The sequence below is a fragment of the Sapajus apella genome, unplaced genomic scaffold (genome assembly GCF_009761245.1).
Source record: "Sapajus apella isolate SASKATOON/1434 unplaced genomic scaffold, GSC_monkey_1.0 scaffold14, whole genome shotgun sequence".
Taxonomy (NCBI): domain Eukaryota; kingdom Metazoa; phylum Chordata; class Mammalia; order Primates; family Cebidae; genus Sapajus; species Sapajus apella.
The window spans coordinates 15,531,835-15,546,870 of record NW_022436954.1 but is presented as its reverse complement, the minus strand read 5'-3'; the positions used below and the strand labels follow the sequence as shown (position 1 = coordinate 15,546,870).

At 43.8% G+C, this 15,036-nt stretch overlaps 1 protein-coding gene across 8 annotated transcripts in view; it reads right to left on the bottom strand.

Annotated features, from left to right (window-relative positions):
- AGBL2 (ATP/GTP binding protein like 2) overlaps positions 1–15,036 on the bottom strand; it is a 57,487-nt gene that overhangs the window by 30,855 nt on the left and 11,596 nt on the right. For all 8 annotated transcript variants that reach the window (XM_032282194.1, XM_032282195.1, XM_032282197.1 and 5 more), the window contains 4 exons: positions 14,099–14,206; positions 7,254–7,407; positions 4,464–5,246; positions 771–927 (listed from right to left, as the gene is read on the bottom strand). In XM_032282194.1, coding sequence (XP_032138085.1) covers positions 771–927; positions 4,464–5,246; positions 7,254–7,407; positions 14,099–14,206 — 1,202 coding nt within the window. The remainder of the gene's footprint in view (positions 1–770; positions 928–4,463; positions 5,247–7,253; positions 7,408–14,098; positions 14,207–15,036) is intronic.

Genomic DNA, 15,036 nt, shown 5'->3' with positions numbered 1-15,036 from the left:
TTTTTTTTTTTTTTTTTTTTGAGACGGAGTTTCACTCTTATTACCCAGGCTGGAGTGCAATGGCGCGATCTCGGCTCACTGCTACCTCCACCTCCTGGGTTCAAGCAATTCTCCTGCCTCAGCCTCCTGAGTAGCTGGGATTACAGGCACGCGCCACCATGACCAGCTAATGTTTTGTATTTTTAGTAGAGACGGGGTTTCACCATGTTGACCAGGATGGTCTTGATCTCTTGACCTCGTGATCCACCCGCCTCGGCCTCCCAAAATGCTGGGATTACAGGCTTGAGCCACCATGCCCGGCCCACAGCAATTCTTAAAACCACGCTTTTCACCAGGCATGGTAGTTCACGCTTGTAATCCCAGCACTTTGGGAGGCAGAAGTGGGTGGATCAAGAGGTCAGGAGTTCGAGACCAGCTTGACCAACACGGTGAAACCCCATCTCTACTAAAAATACAAAATTAGCCGGGCATGATGGTATGCACCTGTAATCCCAGCTACTGGAGAGGCTGAGGCAGAAGACTAGCTTGAACCCAGGAGGCGGAAGTTGCAGTGAGCTATCTTGCCATTGCACTCCAGCCTGGACAACAGAACGTGACTCCATGTCAAAACAAAACAAAACATGCTTTTCTAAATTCTTGAAGTCTAGGTTGCTGGGATTTACCAAAGATAATAAAAAAGATACAAAGTGCCAAATAAAACACTACATATAGGAAGTAGTGAGTTCCCTTTTCCCTAACTCAATGAACAGAAAATTACATTATGTGCTTACCTTATCTGGTGCATTTTTGCTTAACATTAAAGGAAAAACTCGTTCATGAAGCCAGTACTTGTGATTGTTGTTATTACAGCCATACAGGAAGATATTATTCTTACGACTGTGGCCATGGAAATCACAATACAACAGAACCTCTCTTTCTTCAAGAAGTCTATTGAGGGGGCAAACAAATGACTTAGTAGACACCCAAATGCACACAAATAATTAAGGATCATTTGGCATCTCTGCTGTGAGGACAGTTGTTGATACCTTCCCTCCTAAGAAAATCTCAACTCCAATGGTCTTCAATGGACCCTATCTCCATTCTCAGCCATTGCAGAAAACATGTCACCAGCCTGCCTTGTCAGTCAGAGGACTTGAAATGAAAAATTTTTTTTTTTCTTTTTTGAGACAAGGTCTTGCTCTGTTGCTCAGGCTGGAGTGTAGTGGCCTGACTGCCTCACTTAGCCTTAACCTCCTGGGCTCAAGTCATCCGCCCACCCCCACTATCCAAATACCTCTTGGTAGACCCCAGAGGGGATTATATCTCAATCTGAGATTTGGACAGGGAAAAATACCCAAACTATATCACCCTGTCTCTACAAAAAAAAAAAAAAAAAAAACAACGGCCGGGTACGGCAGCTCACGCCTGTAATCCTAGCACTTTGGGAGGCCAAGACGGGTGGATCACAAGGTCAAGAGATTGAGACCATCCTGGTCAACATGGTGAAACCCCGTCTCTACTAAAAATACAAAAATTTAATCCCAGCACTGTGGGAGGCCGAGGCGGGTGGATCACGAGGTCAAGAGATCGAGACCATCCTGGTCAACATGGTGAAACCCCGTCTCTACTAAAAATACAAAAAATTAGCTGGGCATGGTGGCGTGTGCCTGTAATCCCAGTGACTCAGGAGGCTGGGGCAGGAGAATTGCCTGAACCCGGGAGGCGGAGGTTGCGGTGAGCCGAGATCGCGCCATTGCACTCCAGCCTGGGTAACAAGAGCGAAACTCCGTCTCAAAAAAAAAAAAAAAAAAAAAATTAGCTGGGCATGGTGGCGCACACCTGTAGTCCCAGCTACTCGGGAGGCTGAGGCAGGAGAACTGCTTGAACCCAGGAGATGGAGGTTGCGGTGAGCCGAGATTGCGCCACTGCACTCCAGCCTGGGTAACAACAGCGAAACTCTGTCTCAAAAAAAACCAAAAAACAAAAAACAAAAACCCACAACAGCAATAACAAAAAAGAAAGCTTGGTGTACTGGCGTGTGCCTCTAGTCCCAGCTACTCCTGACCTCAAGTGATTCACCTGCCTTAGCCTCCCAAAGTGCTTGGATTACAGACATGAACCACCATGCCCAGCCAGGTATTTCTTTATAACAATGCAAGTACAACCTAATACACAGGTCTCACTATGTTCCCCAGGTTGGTCTCCAGCCCCTGGGCTCAAGTGATCCTCCCGCCTCAGCCTCTCAAAGTGCTGGGATTACAGGCATGAGTCACTGTGCCTGACCAGAAATGGCAATTTCTGATGTGGAAGGGGGTGGTGGGTAGCCTTGTGTAAGTTGACAAGGAAGTGGAAAAAAACCTATTGAGAAAAAGCTCACCATGGTGCAGACCTGTGAAGAAAGAGAAGGAGACAAAGAGTGGGCAGTTGCAGGAAAGAAAAAGAACCAAAGAAAGCCATGGTTCCTGACTTTTGAGGGCTCATTCCTACAAGGCTCAGCTCTTGTCTCATGATCACCTAGGACACCTATTCCAACTTTCTAAACATGTTCACTTTCTCCATGATGAGTATAATAACAACAATGCTACACATTTATAACGTGCCGCATACAACAGTAAATAGATCTTGTGATTATCTCAATCCTCACAGTTACCACCTAAGGCAGGTATTATTCCCATTCTACAGATAGGAAAGCTGAAGCTCAAACACATTAAATCACTTAGCCAAGGTCATAGAACCAACCAGCAGTAAAAACAAAAGTCTCAAGCTGTAAAAACAAAAGTAAAAACAGTAAAAACGGAAGTCTCAAAGCAGTAAAAACAGCAGTCTCAAACTCAGGCCTGACTCTGAAACATGTGCTCTTAGCTATCATGCCTGCCATGGCGTGATCTCAGCTCACTGCAACGTCTGCCTCCCAGGTTCAAGTGAGTCTCCTGCCTCAGCCTCGCAAGTAGCTGGGATTACAGGCACCCACTACCATGCCTGGCTAATTTTTGTATTTTTAGTAGAGACAGGGTTTCACCATGTTGGCTAGGCTGGTCTTGAACTCCAGATCTCAGGTGATCTGCCCACCTTGTCCTCCCAAAGTGCTGGGATTACCAGTGTGAGCCACCATGCCGGGCTCACATATTCTTTTTTTTTTTTTTTTGAGTCGGAGTTTCGCTCTTGTTACCCAGGTTGGAGTGCAATGGCGCAATCTCGGCTCACCGCAACCTCCACCTCCTGGGTTCAGGCAATTCTCCTGCCTCAGCCTCCTGAGTAGCTGGGATTACAGGCACGCGCCACCATGCCCAGCTAATTTTTGTATTTTTAGTAGAGACGGGGTTTCACCATTTTGACAAGGATGGTCTTGATCTCTTGACCTCGTGATCCACCCGGCTCGGCCTTCCAAAGTGCTGGGATTACAGGCGTGAGCCACCGCGCCCGGCCTCACATATTCTTATATGCTGTATTTTCATTTCCAGTGGGATGAAAGCTCCTTCAATGTGGGCACTATTACATTATAGACTTCAATGCTTTTGTACAGGCTTGAAAACTGCTGACTGATTTTATGATTCTTTCTTTGTGATAGGCAATATAAGATGGTAAAAGGAATTTAGACTCTGGAACCAGAGAGCCTGTATTTAAATATCTACTCTTACTAGCATTATGACTTTAGGCAAGTTACTTAAACTATCCAGTTCTCAATTTTTTTTTTGAGACAGAGTCTCACTCTGTCACCCAGGCTGAAGTGCAGTGGTGCAATCTCCGCTCGCTGTAACCCTTACCTCCCCGGTTCAAGTGATTCTCCCGCCTCAGCCTCTTTAGTAGTTAGGATTACTGGCACCCCACTAATTACCGGCACGCCCGGCTAATTTATATATTCTTAGTAGAGGCTGAGTTTTGCCATGTTAGCCAGGCTGGTCTCGAACTCCTGACCCCAGGTGATCCACCCACCACAGCCTCCCAAAGTGCTCGGATTACAGGTGTGGGCCACCACGCCTGGCCTCGGTTCTCAATTTCTTTATCATACAACATGTGGTATTGACTGTGCCTACCTCACAGGGTTAATGTGAAGATTAAATGAGTCATGTGTGTAATGTACCTAGCATACACCTTGCCCCTTCATGTGTATGCACTTACTAATTTTTAGTACTATTAATACTACACAAATCTCATCATGAAGACCTAAGAACTCCCCTGACCTCTGACTGTTTCCATTCAATTATTTCACTTACAAGTGAAATGACTCTTGCTGAAATGTTCCATGCCCAATTTCAACCTAAAGATGAGACACGATTTAAAAGTCTGAAAATTAAGAGTCACTTGACTACAAAGAGACTGGTAAGGGCTCTGTCTCCAAAGTCATACTCCATTCCTATAACAACAGAAGAGACCTCATACCCCATCAGGTAGGGATATCCAGTGCTAGTACTCATAACAGTTACAGAAAGATCAACAGATAAGAAGTCTCACCTTTTGAGAAGAAAAAAGAAAAAAAGTCTCACCTTTTGATCATGTTCCTGGTGTACCAAATACAAGGGAAAGACTCCTTCAGAATGGTTTTATAATGTCTGTTCAAATCCCTTCCAGCCAAGGAGCACCGATAATTCCCCACAATCACACCATCTGGATTTAACATGGGAAGCACCTTGAAGACAAAAATATCTCTGAGGAGCTGGGCATCTGGGGAGTTGCTAAGGATGAAGTCCAAAAAGCCTTTCATAACCCAGGAGCCATTACTTTCCCCAGGGTGGACTCTGGCACTCAAGACTACAGCTTTTTTTGCAGCTGCCTCTTGAGGGGTCTGGGATGGGTTGGTGATGGTGAGCAGGTAAACGGTATTTCCTGCTAGGCTCCTGCATAAAGTTCGGAGCTTGCAGAACTGGGACTGGATGGGGTTGTTTGCCACTGACAGGAGGTAGCATTGCAAATCAGTGTATGTATATGGGTAGAAGTGTGCAAAGAAGCAAGTGTCCTGGTCATATGGAAACTGAATGGTCCATGTGAGACAGTAGAAGGGCTGCTGCCCATCATCCGTGTTGTTTTTGTAGTACTTGATGTCATTTCCTTCTCTCCTCCAGCCAATATTGCGGGTGTTGGCATCGAATTGGGAATACAAGAGTGGCTTCATTCCTACAGTATAAAGACTCTTGGGTTTTAGCAAGTTGACAATGGTGAAGCGATAGGTGGCGTCTTTTCTGGTGTTCTGAACACGAAAATAAAACCACTGAGTGTGTTTGTTTGTGTAGAGGTCGGTTCGCAAGGTAAGTTCATACTCATAGGTGTCTCTGTAATGGAGAAAATAGAACAATTCAGTAACCTTACACCCTGCCTTAAAAAACAAATTGGGAAAATGCTGTTTTCTCCTGGTAAAAACAGGTCTTATTACAACAGAAAAACCTGCTGCGTTAATCATTTATTCTCTGTATTCCCAGCACTTTGGGAGACTGAGGTTGGCAGATCACCTGAGGTCAGGAATTCAAGACCAGCCTGGCTGACATACGGAAACCCTGTCACTACTAAAAATACAAAAAAAAAAAAAAAAAAATTAGCCAGGCTTGGTGTGGGCACCTATAATCCCAGCTACTCGGGAGGCTGAGGCAGGAGAATCACTTGAACCCTGGAGACCGATGTTGCAGTGAGCCGAGACCACACTATTGCACTCCAGCTTGGGCAACAAGAGCGAAACTCTGTCTCAAACAAACAAACAACAAACAGGAGGTAAGCCAGTATGGTGACACACCCCTGAAGTCCCAGTTACTCCTGAGACTCAGGTGGGAAGATCATGTGAGATCAGGAGTTTGAGGCTGTAGTGTACAATGATTGTATCTGTGAATAGCCAGTGAACTCTAGCATGGGCAACATAGTGAGACACTGTCACTAAAAACAAATAAAATAAATAAGGAGGTATACTTGTGGTACTGCCATAGAAAAACACCTGAAATTTATGAAGTGGAAAAAAAAAAACAATCTGACAATTTGCAAAATGATATGTACTTACCCCATTAACCAATTTTTACTTTAAAAAATATATGATTTATATATATTACACAAACACACACAGGAAAAAATTAAGGCATATATACCAAACTTAGTATTTGCTGCATCTGGCCAGGTGAGCTTGCTGACGCCTGTTATCCCAGAACTTTGGGAGGCCAAGGTGAGTGGATCACAAGGCCAGGAGATTGAGACCAGCCTGGTCAACATGATGAAACCCCGTCCCTGCTAAAAATACAAAAATTAGGTCAGGCTCGGTGGCTCACGTCTGTAATCCCAGCAATGTGAGAGGCTGAGGTGGGTGGATCACAAGGTGAGGAGTTCCAGACCAGCCTGGCCAATGTGGTGAAACCCTGTCTCTACTAAAAATACAAAAAAAAATTATCCGGGTGTGGTGGCAGGCACCTGTAATCCCAGCTACTCCGGAGGCTGAGGCAGAAGAATTGCTTGAACCTGGGAGGCGGAGGTTGCAGTGAGCCCAGATTGCACCACTGCACTCAAGCCTGGGTGATAGAGTAAGACTCTGTCTCAAAAAAAAAAAAAATTAGCTGGGTGTGGTTGTGCGTGCCTGTTAAGTCCCAGCTAATTGGGAGGCTGAGGTGGGACAATCACTTGAACCAGGGAGTTGGAGGTTGCAGTGAGCCAAGATCATGCCACTGCACTCCAATCTGGTGAAAGAGCAAAAAAAAAAAAATAATTTTGCTGCATCTAGGAAGTATTACTATAAGACTTTTTATGTTACATATTTTTACTAATACAAATTTTAGGTGAGTTCTCATTTCATTAATAAGCAAATAATTTAGAAAATATTTTGGCCGGGCGCGGTGGCTCAAGCCTGTAATCCCAGCACTTTGGGAGGCAGAGGCGGGTGGATCACGAGGTCAAGAGATCAAGACCATCCTGGTCAACATGGTGAAACCCCGTCTCTACTACAAATACAAAAATTCAACTGGGCATGGTGGCGTGTGCCTGTAATCCCAGCTACTCAGGAGGCTGAGGCAGGAGAATTGCCTGAACCCAGGAGGCGGAGGTTGCGGTGAGCCGAGATCGCGCCATTGCACTCCAGCCTGGGTAACAAGAGCGAAACTCCGTCTCAAAAAAAATAAAAAAAAAAAAAAAAAAAAAGAAAATATTTTGGGGAAAAAACATGAGTCATAATTACTCAATTTTTCTTCATCTTCATAACCATATCCCATCACTTCTTTCTTTTTTGCAAATACTCCTGATTCCTAATATCATTCCTGGAGGCTACCTTTTAGTCACTCCAATCATTATCCTTTTGGGAAACGGTTACTTACACTCTGACAGCTTTTTGCAGATTCCCACTCTCAAACCTTGATTCAAACAGTAGAGTATTATCTTCTGGTCCTTGCAACGTGACAGCAAGTTGCTTGATAATTCCTCGTTTGCCTCCCACTCTGGAACTGGTGAAATAGGAACCTTCTGTGGGCACTGTAGATAAAACAGACATATTTAGGCTAGGTTCTACTCAGAATCTACTCATTCAGCAAATACTTACTGAGCCCCTCTATGTGGACAACACTATTCCAGATTAACAACAGTGAATTTTCTGATTTTCAACTATCTTTGTGGAGACTTTTAATTTTCAGTAAGTATTTCTTGGTCGGGCACAGTGGCTCACGCCTGTAATCCCAGCACTTTGGGAGGCCAAAATAGGTGGATCACCTGAGGTCAGGAGTTTAAGAAGCCCCATCTCTACTAAAAATATAAAAATTAGCTGAGCATGGTGGCACAAGCCTGTAGTCCCAGCTACTTGGGAGGCTGAGGCAGGAGAATCGCTTGAACCTGGGAGGCAGAGGTTGCAGTGAGCCGAGATTATGCCATTGCACTCCAGCCTGGGCGACAAGTGTGAGACTTGGTCCCCACACCAAAAAAAAATATTTCTTTGAAGTCCTTAGGTGTTTTTAAAGCACTTCTTCTTCTTTTTTTTTTTTTGAGACCAAGTTTCACTCTGCCTCCCAGGATGGAGTGATGGAGTGCAGTGGCACGATCTCCACTCACTGCAACCTCTGCCTCCCAGGCTCAAGCAATTCTCCTGCCTCAGCCTCCCAAGTAGCTGGGACTACAGGCTTGTGCCACCACACGCAGCTAATTTTTGTATTTTTAGTAGAGACGGGGTTTGCCATGTTGGCCAGGCTGGTCTTAAACTCCTGACCTCAGGAGATCTGCCCACCTCGTCCTCCCAAAGTGTTGGGATTACAGGCGTGAGCCACTGCGCCTGGCCCAAAGCACTTCCTTTTGCTTCACAGCAACCCTCAGCATTTCAGATACTGCTTGTGCCCATCTAAACGCTAATTTAAGAGGCTGGGCATGGTGGTTCATGCCTGTAATCCCAGCAATTTGGGGGCCCAGGCAGGCAGATCACAAGCTCAGGAGTTTGAGACCAGCCTAGGCACCATAGTAAAACCCTGTCTCTACTAAAAATATGAAAAATTGGCCGGGTGTGGTGGCACACGCCTGTGGTCCCAGCTACCTGGGACACTGAGGTAGGAGGATCTCTTTAACCTGAGAGGCGGAGGTTGCAGTGAGGTGAGATCATGTCACTGCACTCCAGCCTGAGCAACAGAGTGAGATCCTGTCAAAAAAAAAAAGAAAAGAAAAGAAAAGAAAACAAAGGGCTGGGCATGGTGGCTCATGCTGTAATCCCAGCACTTTGGGAGGCCGAGGTGAATGGATCATTTGAGGTCAGGAGTTCGAGACCAACCTGGCCAACATGGTAAAACCCTGTCTCTACTAAAAATACCAAATTAGCAAGGCATGGTGGCACACACCTGTAATCCTAGATACTCAGGAGGCTGAAGCAGAAGAATCGCTTGAGCCTGGGAGGTGAAAGTTGTGACAGGCTGAGAATGTGCCGCTGAGCTCCAACCTGGGTGACAAAGTGAGACTCTGATTCAAAAAACAAACAAACAAAAAAAAAGAGAGAAAAGAAAACAAAGAAATAAATAAACCCTCATTTAAAAGGATGTTGGCCGGGCGCGGTGGCTCGTGCCTGTAATTCCAGCACTTTGGGAGGCCAAGGCAGGTGGATCATAAGGTCAAGAGATCGAGACCATCCTGGCCAACATGGTGAAACCCCATCTCTACTAAAAATACAAAAATTAGCTGATGGTGCATCGTGTAATCCCAGCTACTCGGGAGCCTGAGGCAGGAAAATCACTTCAACCCAGAGGTGGAGGCTGCAGTGAGCCTTGATTGCAACACTGCAATCCGGCCTGGCAACAGAGCGAGACTCTATCTCAAAAAATTAATAAATACATAAAAAATTAAAAAATAAAAGGATGTGGAGGCCAGGCATGGTGGCTCATGCCTATAATCCCAACACTTTGAGAGGCTGAGGCAGGAGGAATGCTTGAGGCCAAGAGTTCAAGACCAGCCTGGGCATAATGGTGAGACCCTATCTCTACCAACAAATTTAAAAATTAGCCACGCATGGTGGCACAGGAACTATAGTCTTAGCTATTCAGGAGGCTGAAGCAAGATGATCCCTTGAGCCCAGGAGTTTGAGGATACAATAAGCTATGATCCACCACTGTACTCTAGCCTGTGTAGCAGAGCAACACCCTATCTGTTTGTTATTTTTTGAGACAGAGTCATGCTCTGTTGCCAGTTTGCACGATCTTGGCTCACTGCAACCTCTACCTCCTGGGTTCAAGTGATTCTCCTGCCTCAGCCTCCTGAGTAGCTGGGACTACAGGCACGTGCCACCACACCTGGATAATTTTTGCATTTTTGGTAGAGAAGGGATTTCTCCATGTTGGTTGGGGTGGTCTCAAACTCCTGATCTCAGGTGATCTGCCTGCCTTGGCCTCCCATAGTGCTGGGATTACAGGTGTGAGCCACTAGGCCTGGCCAGGTTAATTTTTAAATATGGTATGAAGAAGGGATTCAACTTCATTCTTTTGAGTGTGGCTATACAGTTATCCCAACACTATTTGTTAAAGAGACCATTCTTTCCCCAGTGAACAGTCTTGGCACCCTTGTCAAAAATGAATTGACCAAAAATATATGAGTTTATTTTTGGACTCTCAGTTATATTTCAGTGATCTATATGCCTACCCCTATGCCAGGATTATACTGTTTGGATTCCTGTATGTTTGTAGTGTTTTGAAATTTAAAAATGTGAGTATTCCAATTTTGTACTTCTTTTTCTGTATTGGCTATTCAGGGCCCTTTACAATTCCATATAAATTTGAGAATAAGCTTTTCAATTTCTGCATAAAAGCTTTTTGGAAGTTGCTCTTTTAGGGCCATTAGAATTTAGATAGGGTCTGGGCATGGTGGCTCATGCCTGTAATCTCACTACTTTGGGAGGTCAGTGCAGGAGGATCACTTGAAACTTGAGGCCAGGAGTTCAAGACCACCTGGGAAACAGCAAGACCCTGTCTCCACAGAATTAAAAACAAACAAACAAACAACAACAACAACAACAAAAACGCCAGGCATGGTGGCAAACACCTGTAGTCCTAGCTACTCAGGAGGCTGAGGCAGGAGGATCCCTGAGCCTGAGGAGTCGAGGCTGCAGTGAGCCATGTTTGCGCCACTGCACTCTAGCCTAGATGACAAAGAAAGACCCTGTCTCAAAAAAAAAAAAAAAAAAAAGATAAAGACAAAGAATTTAAAAAAAAGAATTTGGATAGGGACTGCATTTTAATCTGTAGATTTTCAGGTAATATTGCCATCTCAACAAAGTTAAATATTCTTGGCCAGGTGTGGCGGCTCACGCCTGTAATCCCAGCATTTTGGAAGGCTGAGGCAAGTGGATCACCTGAGGTCAGGAGTTCGATAACAGCCTGGCCAACATGATAAAACACCGTCTCTACTAAAAATACAAAAATTAGCTAGGCATGGTGGTGGACGCCTGTAATCCCAGCTACTCGGGAGGTTGAGGCAGGAGAATTGCTTGAACCTGGAGAAGGAGGTTGCAGTGAGCCGAAACCGCGCCATTGCACTCCAGCCTCGGTGACAAGAGCAAAACTCTGTCTCAAAAAAAATTAATTAAAAAAAAATTCTATCAATTCTAAATCTTGTGGGAAAATTAAAAAAACAAAACAAAACAAATTCTAACCCATGAACATGGAATGCTTTTCCATTTATCTAGGTCTTTAATTTCTTTCAGCAGTGGCTGGGCGTGGTGGCTCATGCCTATAATCCCAGCACTTCGGGAGGCCAACGTGGGCGGATCATGAAGTCAGTAGTTCAAGACCAGCCTGGCCAACATAGTGAAACCCTATCTCTACTAAAGATACAAAAAAATTATCTGGGCATGGTAGTGTGAGCCTGTAATCCCAGCCACTTGAGATGCAGAGGCAGGAGAATTGCTTGACCCCAGGAGGTGGAGGTTGCAGTGAGCTGAGATCGTGCCACTGCACTCCAGCCTGGGTGACAAAAGTGAAACTCCGTCTCAAAAAAAATAAATAAAAATAAAAAACAGAGTTGGGGAGACAGGCATGGTGGTTCATGCCTGTAATCCTAGCACTTTGGGAGGTCGAAGTGGGTAAATTGCTTGAGCACAGGAATTTGAGACCAGCCTGGGCAATGGTCAAACCCATTCTCTACTAAAAATACAAACAATTAGCCGGGCATGGTGGTACACGCCTGTAGCCCCAGCTACTCAGGAGGCTGAGATGGGACTATTCACTTGAGCCTGGAAGGTGGAGGCTACAATGAGCCATGTTTATTCCACTGCACCCCTGCCTGGGTGACAGAGGCAGACCTGTCTAAACATTTAAAAAAAGAGTTGGGAAACATTCTTTCCTCTTCTGTTTTCAGAGTTGGTGAAATATTGGTATTGTTGGCATTATTATTAATTGGTAATATTATTATTACCAATATAGGTAATATTGGTATTATTTCATCTTTAAATGTTTAAATGTTTAACAGAATTCAAACAAACCAGCCAGGTGTGGTTAAGCCCAGTACTGTGGGAGGCTGAGGGAGGTAGATCACTTGAGGCCAGAAGTTTGAGACTAGCCTGGCCAACATGGTAAAACTGTGCCTGTACTAAAAATACAAAAAAAAAAAAAAAATTAGCTGGGCATGGTGGCACATACCTATAATCCCAGATACTCTGGATGCTGAGCCACGAGAATTGCCTGAACCCAGAAGGTGGAGGTTGTGGTGAGTCCAGATCCTGTCACTGCACTCCAGAGTGAGTGAGATCCTGACAAAAAAAAAAACAGAATTCAGACAAACCTTGTCAAGTCATTTGGGCCTGGGCCTGGGTTTTGTTTTTTTTTTTTGAGATGGAGTCTCACTCTGTCACCCATGCTGGAGTGTAGTGGAACAATTTCGGCTCACTGTAACCTCTGCCTCCTAGGTTAAAGCGATTCTGCTGCCTCAGCCTCTTGAGTAGCTGGCATTACAAGCGCACACCACCAGGCCTGGCAAAATTTTGTATTTTTAGTAGAGACAGGATTTCACCATGTTGCCCAGGCTGGTCTTGAACTCCTGACCTCAGGTGATCCACTTGCCTCAGCCTCCCAAAGTACTGGGATTATAGGTGTAAGCCACCGCGCCAGGCCTACATTCCTATTTTATTTTATTTTGAGATGGGGTCTTACTCTGTGGTTCAGGCTGGAGTGCAGTGGCACAATCTCGGCTCACTGCAACCTCCGCCTCCCAGGTGAGAGCGATTCTCTTGCCTCAGCCTCGAGAGTAGGTGGGACTACAGGCACGTGCCACCACATCTGGCTAATTTTTGTATTTTTAGTAGAGATGGAGTTTCACCATGTTAGCCAGGATGCTCTTGATCTCCTGACCTTGTGATCTGCCCGCCTTGGCCTCCCAAAGTGCTGGGATTACAGGTGTGAGCCACCATGCCAGGCCCTACATTCTTTCTAATTAAAGAAAGAATTCTTTCTTTCTACCTTCCTTCTGCTTGTTTTGGGTTTGGTTGGCTCTTATTTTTCCAGTTTACTAAGGTAGAAGCTTAAGTAATTGATAAGCCTTTTTTGTTTTAAAATATAGGCACTGAAAGCCATAAATACCCATAAATATCCCTCGCACTGGTTGATTTTGTTTTTGCATCCTATGACTTTTGATATGTTGTGGTTTTATTTTTGCTACATTCAAAATATTTTTGAAGTCTACTTGTGATTTCTTTAACCCACAGGCTATTTAGAAAGGTGTTATTCAGTTTCCAAATATTTGTGGATATCTCAGATTTCATTCTGTTGTTGATTTCTAGCTTAATTTTATTTGGTCAGAGAATTTGTATGATTTTAATACTTTTACAGGTATGAAGACTTGCTTTATGGCCTAGCATATGGTTTATCCTCGGGAATTGAACAGGTGCCCTTAAAAAGAATGTGTATGACTTCAGGGCCAGGCGTAGTGGCTCACACCTGTAATCCCAGCAGTTTGGGAGGCTGATGCAGGCAGATTACCTGACGTCATGAGTTTAAGACCAGCCTGGCCAACATGGTTGAAACCCTGTCTCTACTAAAAAAAAAACACAAAAATTAGCCAGGTGTGGTGGCAGGCACCTGTAATCCCAGCTACTCAGGAGGCCAAGGCAGGAGAATCGCTTGAACCCTGGAGGTGGAGGTTGCAGTGAACCGAGATCACACTGCTACACTCCAGCCTGGGCAACAGAGTGAGACTCAAAAAAAAAAAAAAAAAAAAAAAGGTGTGTGACTTCAGTAGGACTGGTGAAAAGAAAAGTGTGTATTTTGTTGTTGTTGGGTATGCTGTTCCGCATATTTCTATAAAAGACATATAGTCAACCCCTAGAAGCTTAAAACTCAATGCAGGAAACCAAATTACTAAATGACAGTCATATGCACACAGAACAAAGTACTCACTAAAGTACATTCAGGAGGTGGAGAAAAGAAGAATAATCTCCCCAAAGATGATTCAACATCTGATTTTCAGGAAGGAGAATAACAAGGGAGAAGCTGTCAAATGGACTTAGAACTATTAAGAATAATGTACTTTGATTTTAGAAAATTATCGAAATTTTACAGCAGACTAGTTATGACTCCTCCTCCAGGCTCCCACTCAGGTTGGCCTGGAAATGAGTTTATCACTAAACCATGGATTTTTAATTTTTATTATGGAAAATATGTTTATTATAACTTTGTCATGATTAACCACTCAGTGTTCAGCGTAATGACAATACCTGAATCTAATTGATAGACAACTGTTCCTTTTTCCTCTCCTACAATCTCTGGTACCTTTTCATTTCCTGTAGGTTGATATAAATATTCTGGTTGAGGTGGAGCCCACTCTGAAAGAAAACATTTTAAAGAGTACAAAATAAGAAATAATGTAAAAGGCACTATTAGAACTAACATAAAATAATAATAATTTTTCAAATGGCTAGTTTGGTTGAATCAAACCTAATTCCCACCCTAAATTTCCTGCTTGTTTATAAAATAATTATGTCTTGTTTCTTTCCATAAAGACTTATGAGGACACTTTTAACAAGAAGTATATAAAATGAAATAATAAAGCATACATAGAAGACCTAAAAATAAGTCATAAATGTCAAGATAGCTGCTGCGACAGATCTTGAAAATTTGGTCTTGAGCTTCCTTAAAGTCAGCAAAATATGGTCAGCTACATAATTTTTATTACTATAGAGGAATAAGTCTATCAATTGTTTCAGAGGAAGTACAAGGCTTTTTTCTTTTTTTTTTTTTGAAAGATTTATTCGTTATGAAGAGAAACCAGAGCATAAGGCTTTTTTCTTAACATTGAATTAATAAAAAATTTCTTTGGCTGGGTGTGGTGGCTCATGCCTGTAATCCCAGCACTTTGAGAGAAGGTGGGTGGATTACCTGACGTCAGGAGTTCCAGACCAGCCTGGCTAACATAGTGAAACCTCATCTTTACTAAAAATACAAAAATTAGCTGGGTGTGGTGTGTGTCTATAGTCCCAGCTACCTGGGAGGCTGAGGCAGGAGAATAGCTTGAACTAAGGAGGCGGAGGTTGCAGTGAACTGAGATCATGCCACTACAATCAGCCTGGGTGACAGAGCAAGAATCTGTCTTTAAATAATTAATGAATTAATTAATTATTTTAAAAAGATTTTTTTTTTTTTTTTTTTTTTTTTT